An 18,994-nucleotide genomic window follows, 5' to 3' on the forward strand; every position below is an offset into this window, starting at 1 on the left:
TTCATGACGTAACGTTCTTCGCCCTGGGTTCAACTAGCTCTGCTAGTACATGCTAGCCTGGTGCAGCCAGGTGTCTGTGCTAGACCCGACACTGAGGGTCGTTTCTGCGGGTTAAAGTGATGATATAGTTAAACATAAAGAACCTTGACAGCCGCGGCTGGCTCCAGTCAGGTCATCCCGGTTCCTTCATAAAGGCGTTGCGTCTTCGCCATCATCAACATCACGCTGTTGTTTTATTCCGCGCCCGCCAGGGGGCGCCACAGGGACACCGCTCCGACGTCTATCCACGCGATATGTTACAAAGATCACGCGATAGTTGGACGCAGGGAGCTCTTAAAAATGGCTTCGGTGCCTCCGGTTGAGGCCGGCCTGCAGTCTAATATCAGTAAGTCCTTCGACTGTACAAATATGCTGGTTCCGGTTTTGAGCGTGGGAGACGTGACTGGCGTGCTGCGTAGGGAAATGAGCTATTTTATCGATTTGAATTGGTCATTTCCCATTAGGAAACGTATTTCCGATATTCACGAGAGAGAATGTAAAAGAAATGTACAAACCTTGAAGTGCAGCAGTCAAGGGAACGATAACACGGAAGTGAACCTTCGCTGTAATGTGCTTGTGTTTTGATTCCACGTTAATGTTTACACAAGACTTTACATTTAAATTTTAATAACCCAGTAATGACGGACTGAATCAGAACGCTAACAAGCTTGTCTAGCTAGTTAGCCTAGCTCCCCAAAGACTGGCCAAGCCGGCTGAGCAAAGCCAGAAGCAGGATTTGTACTCCAGTCATAACCTCGTCTTAATGGGATTTACTGCTGTAAAGTGTATCAGAGTGTGAACTGTCCTCACCTGTTGAAAGTTGGTCGATGTTAGATTTGACAGATTTCAACCCCCAGTGTAGAACATCTGCAACTGATAATATCAAGAGTCTACATGTTTTTGTTAAAGGTTAAATAAACGTGCAGAAAATAGGGGATCGTAAGCAAATTGTGGTCTTGTGTGTTTCCTCTGTTACACAGACAAGGCCACCGACCCATTAAATAAGGAGACAGACTGGGACACTATTAATGGACTTTGTGACAAACTCCTTGATACCCCAGCAGGGTAAGATGATGTTGTTGATCAAGGATAGCATAATATCAGAGTGTTGTTTTCTGTATGAAATCTGGAAATCATTGAGATGGCAGTTGTTGATTTCATTTCTGACTTGTTTTCTTTTTTTCTCCTTTCAGTAGAATAAAGTTTCCCAAATAAAGTTAGATAGTTTTGTTGTTGTTGTTTTTTTTTTTTACAGCCCCCAGCTTGCAGCCAGACTTCTGGCCCATAAAATCCAGTCTCCTCAGGAGTGGGAGGCCATACAAGCACTCACGGTACGGGGTCGTCATATTGCATTTAAACTCAAATCTAAGTGTAAATTGCCTCTACGCCACTTTAGAAGTACCTCGTCCTCACTCGTCCACAGTGAAGATTTGTTTGGGGGGGGAAAGTCTGTCTCTACAAATGTGCATGCACTCGGAGAGCGTCTCATTCCCCTCCTAATTGGATTCACACCGTCCACATGGTGTTCTGGATCATTACCGAAATGTTATCATCTGTTCCTGTTAACATTTCCTGAAGATTTCATCCAGATCTGTCGGTAACTTCTTGAGTTACGCTACGGACGGACGCCGGTGATTACGTAGCCTCTGCTTTGCCGGAGGTGATCGCGCTAACTCCGAACCCTTCTCAGGTTCTTGAGACGTGCGTGAAGGACTGTGGCAAGCAATTTCACAATGAAGTGGGCAAGTTTCGCTTCCTCAATGAGCTCATCAAGGTGGTCTCACCCAAGGTAGGGACCCTTGTCTTTAATGCCGACACATCTGTTTGACGCTCCCTGCACGGCGAGGAAAGCGGAATGTTCTGTTGATCTGAGTTATTTATTCTGTTTCAGTATTTGGGTCCGAGGGCTCCAGAGCCGGTGAAGAAGAAAGTGTTGGAAATGCTGTACAGCTGGACAGTGAGGCTGCCGGATGAGACCAAAATAGCAGATGCATATCACATGCTCAAAAAGCAGGGTGAGCAAACGCAGACGCATGAGGACGTGACGAAAGTCCAGAATAGAGTGTAGCTCCATTACAATTTAGTGAAAGAAAAGGCTTTTTTCCAACCTTTTCTCTCCTTATTTCTCAGGGATTAATATATGCATCATGATTTAAAAAAATAAAAATAAAAATCGTGCATATTTATGGTGCTGCAAACCCTGAATATGCAGTTTGGTATGGATCCAAATAAAAATCTAGATCAGAGCGGATGAAAATGTTTGGCTGTAACCAGGAATGAAACGGGAATTGTTGACGTGTGACTTTTACAAACTGTCCTTCTTCTCTTCCAGGCATTGTCAAAGCGGATCCTGTACTTTCTGAGGACAAGCCCCCTCCACCCAGAAAGAAAAATGCCATCTTTAATGATGAGGAGAAATCTAAGGTAGGCGCTATTATTGATAAGGGACCAACAAAACAGGACTTGGATATGATATCACAATCATGCTATGTTCAGGTTCATCAAATATTGTACAGCCAATCGAATCCTTAGAAATGAACGGGATCTGCTGTTTACAAAGTTCTCTTCCTCGTTCTTTTCCTCTGGTACTTCTGTCCTGTCCTGTTTTTGTAGACGCTGTCTCGCTTGCTGAAGAGCTCTCACCCTGATGACTTGAGAGCAGCGAACAAACTCATCAAGGAAACGGTCCAAGAGGTGTGTCGTCTGGTCTGTCTGTCTGTCTGTCTGTCTGTCTGTGTGCTGCACAGGAGGGGTAGCGCAAGAGCCCTACGAAATCACCCCAGGAAATGAAATTAGAGTAAAACTAAAAGGTCAAGCGGTTTTTGTCCCGGACATTGTGGGACCTCTTTCGCTGTTCCCAGGACCAAAAGCGTGTGGACAAGGTTTCAAAGCGGGTGAATGCCATTCAGGAGGTGAAGGAGAGTGTCAGCCTGCTGAGCCAGCTGCTGGAGGGCTACAGCGGGGAGAGCTGCTCCCAGAGCAACCAGGAGCTCATCACAGTAAGCACCAATCAGCACGTCGGAAGCAGCTGCAGTCTCCCGGCGCTGCTTGTTTTCAACGTGCGGCTGTTGCAGGATCTTTACCAGCGCTGTGAAAAGATGAGGCCGACATTATTCCGCCTAGCGAGCGACACGGAGGAAAATGATGACGTCTTGGGTGAGTTTAGAAACAGTTTAGCGTTGTTGTGACATCACATTTTCCAGTGACAAGGTTTAGGTATTAAAACCAAAGGTCTGCCTGCAGGGGACATCCTTCAGGCCAATGACAGCCTGACCCAGGTCATCAACCTGTACAGGCAGCTGATAAAGGGAGAGGACGTGGGAAAGAACGGCGCGTCCACGCCGCCACAACCAGGTACGTGCACGTTTCATCCATGAAACCCGGTGATCGTCGGCTCATGCACGGATATCCTGTCCCAATCAGGCAGCGGCAGCTCGGCGCTCGTAGACCTGATGGGGATCAGCCCCGAGCCCTCCGGCCCCCGGACCCCGACTCACGGCGGGGGGGCGAGCCTGTTGGATGACGAGCTCATGTCACCGGGTAAGCAAGAAAAAGCTCGCCTGGCTTCTAACGCCGGAGCAAAGTGAACTCGGTTAGACCTGCCGGCCTGCTGCTTGCTGATTGGTTGAGAACCAGCATCCTCAGCAGGCCACAAACGCTTCCGGTTTCATTTTAAAGCGTTTTCTGGATTCAGTTTGAGCAGAAAATGAATGAACCTTTCGTGTCTCGCTCTCTAGGACTGAACGTAACGGAGAACTCCGACTCACACTCCTGGAATTCTTCCCAACTTGTAAGTTCGTCCTGGACTGCGGAATATTTTATTGGGAAGCTTTAGCGTTAGCGCCGCCTAGTGGAAAGTTCAACACCGACTCTTTTACAGGCAAACCTGCGCCACGATGCCATTCGAAACCTGATATTGTCACACGGACTTCGTCTTTGCACCGACTTCGCCTGATCTGTGTGTAACACTTGCTTTGCTCTCTCAGGCCTCTGACACCAAAGAATCATCCGTCCCTGCTGCAGTGCTGCTCCCGTCTGTGGTCCAGACAGCGTCCGCTCCACGAGCCGGGGGCTGCACCCCTCCAGCCAAGCCCATGGAAGAGCTGGACTTGTTGGGCAAGACATTGTTACAGCAAGCTCTACCTCCAGAGGCGCAGCAGATCAAATGGTAGGTGCATTCCAAGATTAAGTCCAAAGCCGTGAAGCGGAATATAAAGCGTACTAGCGGTACATGAACGTTGCTGTGTGCAGCTTTTATATTATTAGCATTCTCTACTCCTCTTCATGCAGGGATAAGCTCCCGCCTCAATCCAGGGTCCCTTTACGGGATCTACAGGGCGCCAGCTCCGGATACGCTCCAAGGACCAGCACCCCCTCTGCTCCCGCTCCGGAGCCCACGTCCGTCCACTCGGATCCACCTCACACTCTCCTCGCCCATCTCAGCCTCTCGGCCGCCGATGCCCACGACGACGTCTCCTTGGCCGACGTCGTCGTGCCTCTGGAGTCGATCAAACCCAGTGAGGATGAGCAGCGATGCCGGGGTGCGCCTCGCCTCGCCTCGTGTTTCTCAACATCATAATCGTTGTTCTTTTTGCTCTTCTCTGCAAATCTGTTCCAGGCAGCTTGTTGCCGGTGACGGTTTTTGACAAACACAGCCTGCGGGTTTTCTTTACCTTCGCCTGCGACTGTGCTCCGTCACGCCCGGATGTGCTCGTGGTGATTATCTCCATGCTGTCTTCTGCCCCGACTCCTGTCACCAACGTCCGATTCCAGGCTGCCGTACCGAGGGTAGGTTCACGTTCCCCGTCGCTGTGCGGTGACAAACTGAACCACCGTCCTGCACCTGAAGGGGCTGATTTCAAATCATGATTTGCGAGGGATCCGCGTAATACAGTTTGGGTCTCAGTTTTTCACCTGGTTGTGTGCGTCTCGGTTTCCTAGGTGATGAAAGTGAAGCTGCAGCCTCCCACCAGCACGGAGCTCCCAGCGTTCAATCCCACCCTGCCTCCAGCCGCCATCACACAGATCCTACTGTTGGCCAACCCTCACAAGGTACTGTTGGCTTTGCTTCAGAACCACCGTTTGGCTTTCGGGTCTAACACGGTTCTGCTGGGCAACGAGGGGAGCATGAAATGGGGCAGGAAGGTAACGCTGAGCCCGGCTTTCATTTTGTTTCAGGAAAGGGTACGTCTGCGGTTCAAGCTGACTTTCAACTTGGGGGACAGATCTCATGATGAATCTGGCGATGTGGATCAGTTCCCTTCCCCGAACACTTGGGGGAACCTTTAGAGGGAAACGAAGCCCCCCCCGTCATCTGATCTGCCTCCTGGAGAGCGAAGGCGACGCCGTCTCTCATCGCTATGCTTCAGCTTCAGTTTGGATCCAAACTGACCTGAGAGCAGCTGAGGGAGGTTCTGCCTGGTGCCTTCCTTCCTGTTATTCAATGATCTGTGTGTCCCGGCGTTCTTATTTTAATCGGTCCATCTCACACACACACACACACAACGAGCCAAGTTTTTGGGGAAACAAATTGAGTCTTTTAAAAACTGAGTGTGAGAATTTGTCTGATTCCAGATGCTGTTCAACAATCCTCTCGGATGTCACATGAGAACACCGAGAGAATGGCGTGCAGTGTGTTTGAGATCGGTTCTGTTTACAAAACCACGACGCTGTCCCTATAGCAAAATTAGTTTAATCAGATGACAAACTGTCAGATTTGGGAATGTATGTTACAGCAAACAAACGAACCTTCTGTGTGACCAGGGCGAGTGAATCCTAGCTGGAGAAGCATCGGGAGAGTTGAGCGACCTTTGATAATAGTAGGGTGTGTCTTTCCCCCTTGCAGTCTTGTCATAGTAGGAAAAGCGAATGTGCTACTACTAATATTGTTATTCCCCTCGAAGTTTTTCCTGCGCGTCGGTGTGACCTCTGTGAAGGACGGGCACTGAATGTCTGGCCCTGAAAAGGTTGAAGTTCAGCTTTTTATTTCTGTGCACTTTGTTCTGAAGGTTTTGGGAATTGTGATTTGTGGGTTTATTTTTGACAAATGCACTAATTTTCTTTTTAAATTTTGCACATTGAAACATTCCTAATCCAGTTCATTGATCCAAAGACGGACGACCTGAGTTGATTCTACCACACGTGCCTGGGATGAAATGTCGGATTATCATCTACTTTGTACATATGTGTATAAAAATTATGCATTTAGTCCCCGTTTTCATGTGTTCGTATCATTATTGGGCACAGGGCCTTTGTGAAATGAAGCTTCAGATGTTACTATCTTAAATATCCGCTGTCACTGAGTTGATTGGAGCACAGGCGTACGGCCTGTTCGCGTCGAAAGACAAATAAAATGAGATTGAAAGCATACGGCTTGCACTGATTCCGACTGAAGGCGTAAAAACAGAACACACAGGAAGTCGAGGATATGAAGAGGTCGCTTGTCTTTATTTAAACCAAATCATTTGTGAAGTGAGTTCAACTGATGTATAAACGGTCGAGAGATGCAGCAAACTGCAATGAAATGAAAATCTAATCTGTTCCATCAAAACTCATGTTTGTACAGAACAGGAAACTAAAAGCATGCATGATAAGAAAAGGAATAGTCCCTTAGCCTAAAAACTAACGGCGGCGATGTTTAGCAACAAAACCAGAGAAGATTCACATTTTAGCTGCGTGTCTCCTGTGTTCAGAATAACCCTGATAAAAATAGTAATCAGATATAATGTAACAAACCCCAAACAATGCAAGTACAAGACTTATAACGACTCCGGAATGTGAAGGATTAGAATTTATTTTCCCAGGTTGAAACAATAAATTGAACGTATGGCACATGGATGGAAGCTACCGCGACTATTGGGGCAAAAAAACAAATTAAGGGTTTAAGAGATCTGCTCCTTTGACATATTTTTATTTCACACGGTCGTATCAAAATGTAGAAAACGAAGGAGAAAAAAAATCATTTCAACACCCCCAGGATTTAAGATTACCAGAGAAGGGGAGAGCGGGGCAAATGAACTAACGCTACTTCTGGGTAGGTGTAACGCCTGGAGGTGGAGGGGGTGGAGAAGCAAAAGAGTAAGGCTGCTGCCCCATGAAGCCCATGAGCGCCGGCTGTGATGATGCGTACTGGGCCATCAGAGGCTGCAGCCCCCCCGACGCCAGAGGCTGCTGGGCAAACTGCCCATGATCCTGACCCCCGCCCCCGCCGCCGCCTCCACCTCCGCTGCGGGGGTTGTAGCCCCTGCTGCCTCCGTAATTCTGGAACTGATCTGGGCCTGAGTCGTTGCTATTCCTGTGATCCCGGCTCCTGTAGGAGGAAGAGGAGGATGAACCGGAGCGCTCCCCGTCGCGACCGCGGCGGTCGCATTGGTTCTGGAACATGAGGTTCGGGTTGTTGCTGCTGCTGCTGCTGCGGTAACGCATTCTGCCACCTGGAACAAAAAGCAGCGGGGCTTTTAGGGTTACTCCATCGACTGCAGCGCGTCAAGGTGAATGGGGGGGGGGGGGGGGGTCCTTACCTCCGCCTCCACCACGCCCTGAGTCTGCGAACTGAAGCAGCTTAGGGTTAATGGCCTGCCGGGCCTCAGCCAGAACCCGGACCAGGTCTCGGGCCTGTCGCAGGTTCCCCGGGGTGAAGAAGGTGTACGCGGTTCCCTTGTTGGTGCTGCGCGCCGTACGCCCGATGCGGTGGACATAATCCTCGGAGGAGTTGGGGTAGTCGTAGTTGATGACGAACTTGATGTCTTCCACATCTTCAGGGGAAAAAGAGCGATTGATTTTATAGCACGGGGATCATCGCGAGGGGAAAAGGACGAAACGCGCATCAACGGTCGACCTTCAGACGTTCTTGTAATGTGAGAGAATCAAATCAATGCAAACTTACCTGCTTCATCAGACACTGTGCAAAAAAGCCAAAAACTCAACACCGTCTCATCGTCAACACTTAAATCCAGCAGCTAAATGTGAAACTGAGGTCAGGTCTTCACCAAGGACAAAACAACCCACGTTCAGGCGTAATAATCTCCACGCCGCTGTCATTACGGGTCAGAATACGTGTCTGTTTCTTATTACAGAAGACGTGGGGCTCTGACAGCTCTGCTGATCGAGTCTACCTTCCCTCCCCCCCTCCATCGTGAAAGAGGGAAGCCATTTCCTCCCCCCATAACCTCCTGAGTAACAGAGTAAAGATGTGCCGGGACAGAAAATGCTATTCTTTGGACTTGAATATGAGCAGTTTCTAGATACCTGAAAATATGGTGAGCTCATGGAGGAGTTAAGAGAAAGGGGTGCCGAGGTACTTACCCCCTTCGTGTTGTTTTTTTACAAAGGTAGTCAGTCCCCCCTGATCGGTCCTGGTTTATAGTGAGGGGCTGAGGGGGGGGAGGGAGTCAGGATTCACCCCACACCAGCAACGTCAGGCGGGAGCAGAACCATTGAACCTCGAGAGGACATGCACGTAACGGCCGGTTCTGTTGCTCTCTCACTGCATTGCAGGACCCTCCTCAGACCCTGGCCAAGACAGGACCCAGATCAGCCCGTCTAACTCTTTCTCCCCTGTCTGTATGCGTTTTTTGGGATGGACCGATGGGCCTCAGGCTGCTCCCGAGGAAGGTCCGCTGGGTTTACAAACTCTGACAATACTGGGCAGGGGGGGACCTTAGATACCCAAGAAGAACAAGAGGGACCGTTAACCCCTCGAAAACTAGCCGAGCTCCTACTCTGAGATGCTGTCGAGGGCAGTGACAGCAGCGCAGACTGTTACAGCTGCCGTTCACTGCCAGACCCTGAGAGAAGAGGGGGGAAAAAGAACAAGGAGACAGTCACGGGGGTTTTAGCAAGTCAAAGACACTTCACTTACTTCCCCTTCTCACATTGATCCTGCCAGTACGGAGTTAAAGCCGCCACCCTAGCCTTCACGTCGCCGGGTTCTGACCCAGCTACACATTTTAGTATCTTCTCTTTGGAAGAACGTCTTCATTTATTTTGTACCGATCCTCTGTCTGCCAGGCACACCCCTCCTTTCAGGCAGCAGCGTGCCGAAGAGCCCCGGACGAAGGAACCTTTTTGTTTTAACTGCAGTAACAAGAAACAGACTATAAACCCTGAACTGAACGGTTCATTTCACGTTTGCTGACGATAACGGGCTGAGATGTTTCGCTAATAACAAAGATGCATTTGGTGCAGCTGCATCGTGCAAAATAATGCTCGGAGGATACTCGTATAATAGAAAGAAGCAAACTGGCCTCACCCTGGCTGGTCGATACTTACCCACTGGTCAACTTAACTTTACAAAAGAAAAAGCTGTAAAATAAATATCAGTCTAACTGCTCAGAAAATGTGGGGAAACACTTCATAAGATTTATCCACAAAGAGAGAGATAGAGAGAGAGACGGTGAGCCGTGCGCGTGAGCGGACATACCCAGACCACGAGAAGCCACGTCGGTAGCGATCAGGATGGGAGCTTTACCAGAACGGAACTCTGTAGGGTTCAACGAAAACACACACAAACCGCGTGACCCTCCGGTAAGCATCGAGTTCAGGTGAGGGAATGAGCTGCAGCAAATGGCAGCAGGGAAAAGACAAAGGCGTACCTGCGAGGACCCAGTCTCTCTCTGGCTGGCTCTTGTCTCCATGGATACACATCGCTGGCCAACTGGAAGACAAACGCCACGAATAAGCGGAAGTCTGAGTCGCTTCTGCCGGAGGATTCTTCATCACACGCCACGGAGCTTCTCACCCGTCACGCCTCATCCTCCTGGTAAGATCGTCACAGCGCTTCTTCGTCTCCACGAAGATAATGGTCTTGTTCTCTTTTTCGGCCATTATCTCCTCCATCAGTTGAAACAGTCTGTGGACGGAGGTGGACGCACAGATTATGTCCAGGAGTTATGACCCCTGAGAGGACGTGAGGGTTAGGGTCAGATCCTTACTTCTGGTCCTTCTCATTCTCCATGCAGACATCGACGATCTGCAGGATGTTGTGGTTGGCGCTGAGCTCCAGAGCGCCCACGTTAATCTGGATGTAGTCCTTCAGGAAGTCCTCCGCCAGCTGCCGAACGTCCTTCGGCCAGGTTGCGCTCCACATCAGCGTCTGTCTGTCAGGCTGGGAGATGAAGACAGACCCAAACATGGCTCTTCACCAATCGGTCCAGGGGACAGTTTGAAAAGTGCGCCGAGCCGCCGGCCTACCCGGATCTGTTCAACTATCTTGCGAATCTGCGGTTCGAAGCCCATGTCCAGCATGCGGTCCGCCTCGTCCAGCACCAGGTAGGTGCATCGCTGCAGGTTGGTTTTCCCAGATTCCAAGAAGTCAATAAGCCGACCAGGTGTGGCGATACAGATCTCAACTCCTGGAGTCACGCAGCAATAAGAAAAGGAGGTAAATAGTAAACCATAATCAGGCAGGTGTGTTCCTGAAGCATAAGAATCACACGCCGGAAGCCACGGACGCCACGCACGGCCGAGCGGCGAGCAAATCCGCCAACGGTCACACGCACCCCTCTCCAGGTCTCGGATCTGCGGGCCTTTGGGTGCCCCGCCGTAGACGCAGGTGCTTTTGATGCGGGAAGACTTCCCATATTCGTACGCAACCTGCTGAACTTGCTGAGCCAGCTCTCTGGTCGGCGCGACGACCAGACACTGACAAAAGAGAAAGAACAAACAGGAATGTTTCAGAGCAAAAGCGATACAGCGTAATAGAACGTCCCGAAGGCGGACTCACGATGGGCCCGTCGCCCCGCTCCAGGTAGGGCTGGTGGTTGATGTGTACAATAGCAGGAAGGAGATACTGCAGGAAACAGAAACGCACAAAAGTCTGAAACTGAGTCCAGCAGAGAAACTGTTACAGCGCGAGCGTTACACATGTGTTGTTGTTGTTGTTGTGTTATCATTAGTGCCCCCCCCCCCCCCCCCCTCCTATTGAGGACCTACAGCCGGACCTATTTAGCCATCAGTTCTGTGACTTTAAAAAGCCTTTTAGATAAATCCTGCTCTTGCTTACGGCGAGAGTCTTTCCGGACCCGGTCTGGGCGATCCCCACCATGTCCTTCCCGCTCAGGGCCACGGGGAAGCCCTGGGCTTGGATCGCTGTCGGTTCCTTGAAGTTCTGCTGCACCAACACGTCCATCACATACTCTGCCGACAACAAGGACAGTCACACTGCCGCACTTTGGATTGTGTATTCATTTATTGTCGTCATGCGTTGCTTTACTAACGAGGGAACTGCGCCTGGTGAAACTGAGTGATCGCCTTCGAACATCCCGATCCTCTGATGGTGATCTCCTTCTTCCTGCGAAACTCTTCCATATCATACTGGACAAAGACGGGGAGAACACGAAAACAGAGTTATTGATTTGCACACACACCTGCATCATCGATGAAGGCCGCCTTATAAATGTAAATCTGACAGATATTAATGGCGACGTGCTCAAACCCAACACTTTGCCGTGCTCTTCCGTCTTTGTTCGTGCACGTTTAATCACTTCTCATTCGTGAGTGTGAGCTAGACAGAGAAATATCACGTTACCTGACTCGTGTGTTGGATGTCAGGGTGTTCAGTGTAAAAGTTCTTCTCGAATTTCGGAAGCTCGTCCAGGTTCCACCTCTTCTTACGTAGACGCTCGCCTGGATTCCCAAACTTCATGGGTGGGGCCCCACCTCGACTGCTCATGGCTCCAAACCGTGGCCTGGAAGATAAGTATCAAGAAACAAAGAGCATCGGGGGGGAAGCATGGTGCAGTAATGACCTGCAGTGATCAATTTACAGTGTATCTTTTTATGCCAAGCCGATTTCTGACTATTTGTAGTCGATTGAGTACATTTTTCTACCCTTCGGTACAGCACACATTTGCATTTCTGCCTTATAATGCCCATTTTGTATATTCAAATGTGCAGAATCCTAAAACTCGCAAAACCAATTTATATGGTGATCTCTGAGCGTTTTAAAACTTTGGCGCCATCATTAGGTCAAGATGTAGTACTGCGGTTCAAAGGAAGCAAATATTTTACTAGAGTATGACCTCTATCCATACTTGGATGTTATAGGATAGTTTTAACGCTGTATCTTTTTTCAAATCATCTACTAATTAGAGCTTTTTGAACATTTACTGTGAAGATAAGAACAAACTGAAAGGAGGCCTTGAGAAAGGCTTCTCCGTTTCCGCGTTACACTTTTTTTCATTGCAGAGAAAACACTGTCGTCTTTAGGCAAGGGTTAGTATCAAGGTAGATGTGTAAGTAATATTCGGTTCTAATGCAGTGAAAGTGTGTTATTTGAACTTACCTGTCGCGCCCACGGTCCCTGTCTCCGTAAGAACCTCCTCTCATTTTGTTCAAAAACAACACTTCGCTAACCTTTACGCGGTGTTTGCACGGTTTGTGTCAACCGATTAAAAGCACTTTACTTACGTTGCTTGCTACTAGAACGTTTAATAAACAAAATCACGCTATTTAATGCTTGAAAAATTCAGCTACATGGACGACAGCTAAGGAAAAAGATTTCGGTAAACAATCGTGTGCGTCACATACCAAAACGGAGAATTCCTCGCCCTATTCTTCTTCGTTTGTATTCTGAAAATAACATCTGAGCGCATTAGCGCCACCTACTGATCTGGAGTAATAATTCTCGCCTAACTTCTTTTAAACAACAACAACAACAGTTTGTTTGCTAATTTGTGCCACTCTAACTCTAAATACTGATATTTAAATATATTATATTTATGTGATATTCATTTTATTCTCCTTTTTATGAAAACACTTATTACGAGTTGGATACAAAAAGGATTAAACCAGCTCTGGATCAAATCGGTTCAATATTTTTTTTTAAATCTCATCACAATTTTACTCTGAACTCTGATCGGATTAAAGAGATTTTGTCCGTATACACGTTTTTCATAAATCTATTAACTTAGGTCTCTCCTGAAGTCCTTTCTCACGTTTGCAAAATTGATAACACACATATGCGTGCACTTTTTCATTAATTAATTAAAAAAAATAATTCTTCATGTCTTTATTCTCCATAAATTACACCATCGACATGATTATTTAAATTGTTCACACAGCAATCACTCTGGCTTTCGTAAGCTCTCCTAATGCATCCACTTCAGCGACGTGACTTTAAGCAGCTTCGCTTCCATTCAACGGACTTCACGTTTAAATATTTGCTCCACAATTAGCGATTGTGAATTTCATATGTTGCGCGTACTCTCGAATTCTAACAGTTGGTGGCGATGTGTCACAAGATGTGCGAGTTTCTCTTTCGTTTGAAACAGTAGAAGAAGAAGCCTTGCCGGAAGTTGACGCTGATTGGCTACGGGATGACAGTTTTATGAATAGTGACAGAAAGATGTCGTTCTGTGAGATGTAAAGTCGACCTGCCGTAACAAAATGCCTTTATTTATTCAGAATAGAGAAATCGGATGCATAAACTCAACAGCGGAACTGTTCGTCAAATATCCACATTTACAGGTTTGTTCCTCAGAAATTGTTTAGCTTTGCTAAGCTAGCTGCTATCACCAATGTTTTTCTTTTTAGTAGCGACTTTATAACAGACTATGATGTTGTTTAAATCATAATATTAATGATAACTCCATAAGAGGATAGCTTTGGGATTGTCATAACCCTTAATACTCGATTTCGGGCTTGATGTTAGTCAAATAATAACACTCCAACTCGTTTGTTGCAGAATACTAATAAACATTTCCCACCTTGCTCGTCTTTCATTGTTTAGCTTTTGCCAGTACGGTTGAGCAACAAAGAGACATTCAATTTTTACAAGTTATTTATACTTTTCTTCTCCACCACAGGAAAATGGAAGAGCCTTTTGCTGCAAGCCGCATGTTGATGTAGACCCAAAGAGCCTCCTGTACGTCCAGCAGAGAGAGTTTGCTGCAACCACGCCAGCAGACAGTGAGTAAAACCTCACTAGGGGGGCACCTCATCAAATATGAACCTTTATCGGACAGTTCAGGCGCATTGCATGAAAAACAAGTGTTTTTTCTAGATTCGGCTATTTCAAGAATCAAGAATCAAGAATCAAGAATCAAGAAATGTTTATTGTCATTCAGACACTCTCATGCACGAACGAAAAACAGCACTCAGGTCCCAGCTCGAGGCACACAACAAACACACATTCATTCAACTTAAACTAAATATATACACAAAGTGACAAAGTGACAAAAGTGATTCATCATTGTAATCACAAAATAGTTTGACCTTTAACATTCTACATCTAAATATTCTGGATCGTTCTAACTCTTTCTTGTCTGTCCTATCCCAGACTGTGTTTCAGTAATTGGATCTGACGATGCCACCACTTGCCATCTTGTCGTCCTGCGACACACCGGTATATTTGGATGAATAGAGTGTACCGTATTCTATCTGTGTCTCTATCATAGAATATTTTTTTGATTCAATTAAAGGAAGTGGAGCTGTTTGCCTCGCTCACTGCGATGGCTCCGACCCCAGGTCTGAAGTCCCACTCCTGGTGGAAGCCGTCTCATCGCTGAGTGACGCCTGTAAACCAGGCAGGTATATGAAACTCGTGAACAAAATTAAAGCACACGTCCCTTTCAGATGTTTTTCACTCGCTGTTGTTTTCTGTCATGCAGACTTGAGCTCCATCTCGTCGGAGGATTTAACGATGACTCAGAAAAATCCCATAAACTCAGCCTTAGCATTCTGGGTATCGTCTTTTAAAGCTTAAAACCCCCCCGTCTAAATCTCCTTTTACTATCGCGCAGGCAGCATTTGATTCGTGACAGTCAGAAAGATCATTTTTCTTTCACAGCATCGTTCCAGAATCAGCATGAGGACGTTCATCTGGAAACATGTTGCATCTCTGGTAAGACCGACAGCTTTTTTGATCTGCTTGCAATTATTAACTAATATTTTGCTAGTCTAGCCTTCATCTAATTCCCCCTTCTGTTTTCCCTACTAATAGAAATGAATGACGTTGTTGTTAATGGAACTCATCGGCCTGTCGTATACGGAATCGGTGAGTCCTGAATGCGCCACAGGTGGAATGCGATGCCTTCACCGCGTGTGACCTCTGACCTCGCTCGTCTGTTTCTGCACAGGCGTGAATGTTCAAACTGGCGACGTGTTCCCTTCATCGTTCACTCACAAAGGACCAGCAGAGGAGCTGCGGTCTGCGAGGACATTCACTGGAGGACAGGTACTGATGGTCTCTGTGTTCTGCCCCATATTATGGGCTATCTGTTAACACGTATCATGTCCATGTTGGAGAAGATAAAAATGAAAGAATAGAAACACACTTGGATACTTTCCTGTATTGCAGATGACAGAGATATACGACTCAAGGCAGGGACTGGTTAAAATCGGACCTTGCGAATGGTCTCCGAATCTGGATATTACCTTTTGGTTGTCACAAAAAGATGACATCATTTTAAAGGTAAAGGGGACGTATGTTTCCTCTGCTTCTTCCTTTGGCGTGCTTCACAACTTTAACTTTGGGCTTTTCTCTCACGTGGATAGTACTTGTCCACCTCGCCAGAGGCTGAGCAGCCACACTTTGTCCAGCACATGAAGTCCACCATCCGGTTCCTTATAGAACATCCCAACTGTGGCGGTCTGTTCCCAGGGGGTCAGCCTCAGCTCTACCACAGGACCCAGACGGGAGACTGGGAGAGGACTGTCCGGTTCGAGAGCCATGCTCTCAACCTTCCTGTGGAACCTGATTGTTTTGGCCTCTGATTGGCCAGCCTGGGACCCATCACCTGCGTGTTTGTTATTAATTGTGTGCCAACTTAAGTAACCGTACTTTCACGACTCATCTGTCCGGTTCAGCGCTGGGGGTACAGAATCCATGCGATCCGGTTCATTCCGTAGTAAAACTATTGTAAGTTTATCAGCTAATTGGCTACCTGATGGGAGCGGAAGAGCGCTCTACTGCATATTTAAACTGCGTGTGTAATTGTGTATATTCCCCCTGTACGGTATGCGGCCTTTCGGTGCGACTTGTTAAAATATAAGCTGTACCTGTTGCTAAATAAATGCAAATGTCCAAAGAGTCATGAAGCACTTTGTCTCTGTCGAGTGTTTGTGCTGCTGGATTTAGCAGGTTAACCATACATCGGTGGGGGGGGGGGAGAGATACAGAACAGTGGCAAGAGCCAACAGGTCAGGAATGCCAAACATGTGCTGTTATTTTAAAAAGGGAGGATTCCTGTCGGGGTATTCATTAATCCTAAAACGCAGGGATCATTTTCTGCGTCGACGGAACACCAGGCGTCTCGGGCTGATCCGGCTGAGACAGGTTCAGCAGGTTGCTCGAGTTCTTCTCGTGCGCCATTGCTGCGTAAAAGCGGGCGTAGGAATGTGAGCATCTGATCTCCGGTCAGATTTAGTCCGGTCCCGGGCGTCGCATGATGCGCACCGCTAAAGTCCCCCCCATCTGAGATGATATTACTTTATTGCGTTAATCGCACGGGACACATTTTACGCGTTATCGGCGGGGAGCGCAACGTTTTCCGTCGAATCCCGGAAGGAAGCAAAGCGTTCGTGAGGAAACCGGGACGTCCAGACAGCTGCTACCGGATAGATGACGTCACGCGCCGCGCCGGTAAACGGTGAGATTTAACGGTGCTATATTCAGCTCCCACCGGAACCGTGCGCGCCCCGGCTGCAGAATGCTGAAGGCGTTTCTGAGTCACACCCGCCGGTACCCGTGGGCCACCAACGTCACGCTGTACGGCTGCCTGTTCGCCGGGGGGGACTTCGTCTACCAGTGGTTCGCCCGGAGGGAGCAAATCGATTGGACCCAAACGCGCAACGTCGCCGTCATCGCCTTCAGTTTCCATGGCAACTTCAGCTTCTTCTGGATGCGGTTCTTGGAGCGCAGCTTCCCCGGGAATTCCGCCGGGATGGTGCTGAGGAAAGTGCTGCTGGACCAGACCACGGCGGCGCCCGTGGCGACCAGCGTCTTCTACACAGGTCGGTGCATGGGACACGCTGGACGGGTGACCCCCCCCTGCCGGCCAATGAATGGTTAAAATGCACGTCACATACCTCAGCGTGTTAATTATAGTGTAGAATAGAAAGGTCAGAGATCTGTCCTTTGAATTCCTGAAGAACCGGACCCGAAATAGAATCTGTGAAGTGTCAGGTGTCTGTTTCGGTGTGCCGGGACCGTGTCCCGCCTCTCCAGTTAGGATAACATGCCAAATTGTGGATCTACATCTTTGTGTCTCCCAGGTGTCAGCTTCTTGGAGGGCAAGGACGACATTACGGAAGACTGGAGAGAGAAATTCCTGAATACGTACAAGGTGAGCCGGCGTAGAGGAAGCTTTTCTACTAAAGAACGCCGCTGAACATGATGTCAGAGTCGACTGTAACGTAATAACACGTATAATAACACGATTGGTTCTGAGCTTTTGCTGCTGCGTCTCATAATAAAGCCAGAGGCCGACCGTGACCTTGGAGGGCTGATAAAGGTCGTGTGCTTTCTTTGTCTCCTTGCAGACGGGGCTGATGTTCTGGCCGTTTGTGCAGGTAAATATTCATCTGCCACGTGCATAGGTTTTAATTCTTGGCTTTTGGGAACGATGCACAAAGATCAAAAGTCCATTTAGAAGGGATTCAGCACATAAAATCTGACAGCCTCGTGGCGACCCCGGCCTGCTGGCGCTACGTCGACTTCTGGAGGCGCCCATTGCTCAGTAACAGGGGTGGGGTGGGTAATTATTTTTTCCATGGGGGCCACATGAGAAACAGAAAATATTCTGGAGGGCCAGGTCAAAAGGCTGAACTCTATTCTGCATGTATTTCTTTATTTTAAAAAAAGCAGTAAATAGCATTGTTTTGACAAGCTTGTAAGAATGTTATAATTAAGCAATGAAAACTTGAGGTTGCCTTACATTACTCAAAACAATGGTAAAATAAATGTGAACCTTTTACCATTTGTGGCTCATATTAGCGAACATTTTCACTCATATTCACTCTAAAACACATTTTTAGTTTAATATACTGTTGGAAGGTAGCTTGAAGGTTCTCAGCATCCTGAAGACATCACAGAAATATCATATTGAACTGTCACTGAATGCAGTTTTAGTCCATGCATGAGGTAAAATTAGAAAATGTGTTTATTTTGTCATTTCCAATTAACCTTAAACATGCCGGTCAGAGTCATCCAAAGGGCCGTATGTGGCCCCGGGGCCGTACAATGCCCAGGTCTGCTCAATAATATCTGGCGTTACGTTCAGTGGATTCTTTCTTTTTTTCTAAAATGCAATGGACAGAAAAAAGTTCTCCTTCACCTGTCATTCAGTTTCACTCTCTATGGAGAAATGCAGTTTTTAGTATAAGAAATGATTTATTTCTATGTAATATGCATAGTCTACCGTAATCTTTAACTGTCACCTTCAGATTGTGAACTTTGCCTTGGTACCCCCCTACACACGGACCATCTTCACCGGCTGCTGCGCCTTCATCTGGGCCACCTTCCTTTGCTTCTCGCGCCAGAGCGGCGACGGTACGGCGGCCGCCGCTCTGGCTTGGATGTTCCCTCCTGCAGAGGTCGAAGGAGAATCCGTAAAGGAAGGGGGCGCCTCGAGAGAGAACACTGATGCTACCGAAGGCAGCGCGGCCGCACCGGAGCCTGTCCAGAAGTGAGGCGCGCAGTCGATTATTACGATGGAGAGGACAATCATTAACAAGTGTGAACAGGAGACACCTGGGACATCGGTCCTTCCTGTGGACGATGATGCAAAATCACTGGCAGCGTCGGAGTCCAAAGTCTAAGTGCGGTTTAACCAGAAGTATGAATCCAAGCTGTTCAAGCAGTGGGGCTGTTTATGTAACAAATAGGACATGATATATTGTGTACTTTCACATTTGTTAATTATATTTCAGCTATTTTAGACATCAGTAATTACTGCCCCGAGTTAAATGTAAAAAAAAAAAAGGAAGCTTTCCATGGTCCTGATGATGCTGCAAC

The 18,994-nt window shown here is 47.7% G+C and overlaps 4 protein-coding genes across 6 annotated transcripts; 3 read left to right on the forward strand and 1 right to left on the reverse strand.

Moving 5' to 3' along the window:
* The first annotated feature begins 339 nt into the window (after nucleotides 1-339).
* Nucleotides 340-6,402, forward strand: LOC137907094 (ADP-ribosylation factor-binding protein GGA1-like). The gene is made up of 17 exons (XM_068751402.1): nucleotides 340-385; nucleotides 1,020-1,104; nucleotides 1,295-1,370; nucleotides 1,730-1,828; nucleotides 1,931-2,054; nucleotides 2,372-2,463; nucleotides 2,653-2,733; nucleotides 2,901-3,038; nucleotides 3,114-3,195; nucleotides 3,283-3,393; nucleotides 3,463-3,579; nucleotides 3,777-3,829; nucleotides 4,026-4,207; nucleotides 4,330-4,556; nucleotides 4,658-4,827; nucleotides 4,981-5,091; nucleotides 5,218-6,402. Exons 1-17 carry the CDS (start codon nucleotides 340-342, stop codon nucleotides 5,326-5,328), a joined length of 1,905 nt encoding a protein of 634 aa, XP_068607503.1. The 3' UTR covers nucleotides 5,329-6,402.
* A 62-nt stretch (nucleotides 6,403-6,464) lies between these two features.
* Nucleotides 6,465-12,535, reverse strand: LOC137907109 (probable ATP-dependent RNA helicase DDX17). Of its 3 annotated transcripts, none has more exons than XM_068751419.1 (13): nucleotides 12,323-12,535; nucleotides 11,567-11,726; nucleotides 11,256-11,352; nucleotides 11,042-11,175; nucleotides 10,763-10,828; nucleotides 10,539-10,680; nucleotides 10,231-10,391; nucleotides 9,972-10,144; nucleotides 9,779-9,889; nucleotides 9,633-9,694; nucleotides 9,461-9,520; nucleotides 7,566-7,793; nucleotides 6,465-7,472 (listed from the first exon to the last, which is right to left on the reverse strand). In XM_068751419.1, exons 1-13 carry the CDS (start codon nucleotides 12,364-12,366, stop codon nucleotides 7,063-7,065), a joined length of 1,848 nt encoding a protein of 615 aa, XP_068607520.1. In that variant the 5' UTR covers nucleotides 12,367-12,535; the 3' UTR covers nucleotides 6,465-7,062. The 3 variants fall into 3 exon arrangements, with proteins under 3 accessions (XP_068607520.1, XP_068607518.1, XP_068607519.1); XM_068751417.1 differs by having other exon boundaries at nucleotides 7,560-7,793; XM_068751418.1 differs by having other exon boundaries at nucleotides 6,465-7,474; nucleotides 7,556-7,793.
* An 871-nt stretch (nucleotides 12,536-13,406) lies between these two features.
* On the forward strand, nucleotides 13,407-16,062 carry ntan1 (N-terminal asparagine amidase). The gene is made up of 10 exons (XM_068751249.1): nucleotides 13,407-13,506; nucleotides 13,845-13,947; nucleotides 14,318-14,383; nucleotides 14,460-14,568; nucleotides 14,649-14,722; nucleotides 14,828-14,881; nucleotides 14,981-15,034; nucleotides 15,117-15,214; nucleotides 15,338-15,451; nucleotides 15,535-16,062. The coding sequence occupies exons 1-10, from the start codon at nucleotides 13,426-13,428 to the stop codon at nucleotides 15,751-15,753; spliced, it is 972 nt and encodes a 323-aa protein (XP_068607350.1). The 5' UTR covers nucleotides 13,407-13,425; the 3' UTR covers nucleotides 15,754-16,062.
* A 626-nt stretch (nucleotides 16,063-16,688) lies between these two features.
* mpv17l (MPV17 mitochondrial membrane protein like) lies at nucleotides 16,689-18,669 on the forward strand. The gene is made up of 4 exons (XM_068750954.1): nucleotides 16,689-16,992; nucleotides 17,254-17,324; nucleotides 17,521-17,550; nucleotides 18,424-18,669. Exons 1-4 carry the CDS (start codon nucleotides 16,689-16,691, stop codon nucleotides 18,667-18,669), a joined length of 651 nt encoding a protein of 216 aa, XP_068607055.1.
* The last annotated feature ends 325 nt before the right edge of the window (nucleotides 18,670-18,994 follow it).

The sequence above is a fragment of the Brachionichthys hirsutus genome, chromosome 17 (assembly GCF_040956055.1).
Source record: "Brachionichthys hirsutus isolate HB-005 chromosome 17, CSIRO-AGI_Bhir_v1, whole genome shotgun sequence".
NCBI lineage: Eukaryota > Metazoa > Chordata > Actinopteri > Lophiiformes > Brachionichthyidae > Brachionichthys > Brachionichthys hirsutus.

Coding starts and splice junctions, on each gene's coding strand:
- mpv17l (XM_068750954.1), top strand. CDS start 16,689: ATGCTGAAGGCGTTTCTGAGTCACACCCGCCGGTACCCGTGGGCCACC. Junction 17,325..17,520: donor AATTCCTGAATACGTACAAG/GTGAGCCGGCGT, acceptor GTCTCCTTGCAG/ACGGGGCTGATGTTCTGGCC. Junction 17,551..18,423: donor TGTTCTGGCCGTTTGTGCAG/GTAAATATTCAT, acceptor TGTCACCTTCAG/ATTGTGAACTTTGCCTTGGT.
- LOC137907094 (XM_068751402.1), top strand. CDS start 340: ATGGCTTCGGTGCCTCCGGTTGAGGCCGGCCTGCAGTCTAATATCA. Junction 3,580..3,776: donor TGACGAGCTCATGTCACCGG/GTAAGCAAGAAA, acceptor CTCGCTCTCTAG/GACTGAACGTAACGGAGAAC. Junction 3,830..4,025: donor CCTGGAATTCTTCCCAACTT/GTAAGTTCGTCC, acceptor TTGCTCTCTCAG/GCCTCTGACACCAAAGAATC.
- LOC137907109 (XM_068751418.1), bottom strand. CDS start 12,366: ATGAGAGGAGGTTCTTACGGAGACAGGGACCGTGGGCGCGACAG. Junction 11,353..11,566: donor ACATCCAACACACGAGTCAG/GTAACGTGATAT, acceptor GTCTTTGTCCAG/TATGATATGGAAGAGTTTCG. Junction 11,176..11,255: donor TCACCAGGCGCAGTTCCCTC/GTTAGTAAAGCA, acceptor TGTTGTCGGCAG/AGTATGTGATGGACGTGTTG.
- ntan1 (XM_068751249.1), top strand. CDS start 13,426: ATGCCTTTATTTATTCAGAATAGAGAAATCGGATGCATAAACTCAACA. Junction 13,948..14,317: donor TGCAACCACGCCAGCAGACA/GTGAGTAAAACC, acceptor GTCCTATCCCAG/ACTGTGTTTCAGTAATTGGA. Junction 14,882..14,980: donor GGAAACATGTTGCATCTCTG/GTAAGACCGACA, acceptor CCCTACTAATAG/AAATGAATGACGTTGTTGTT.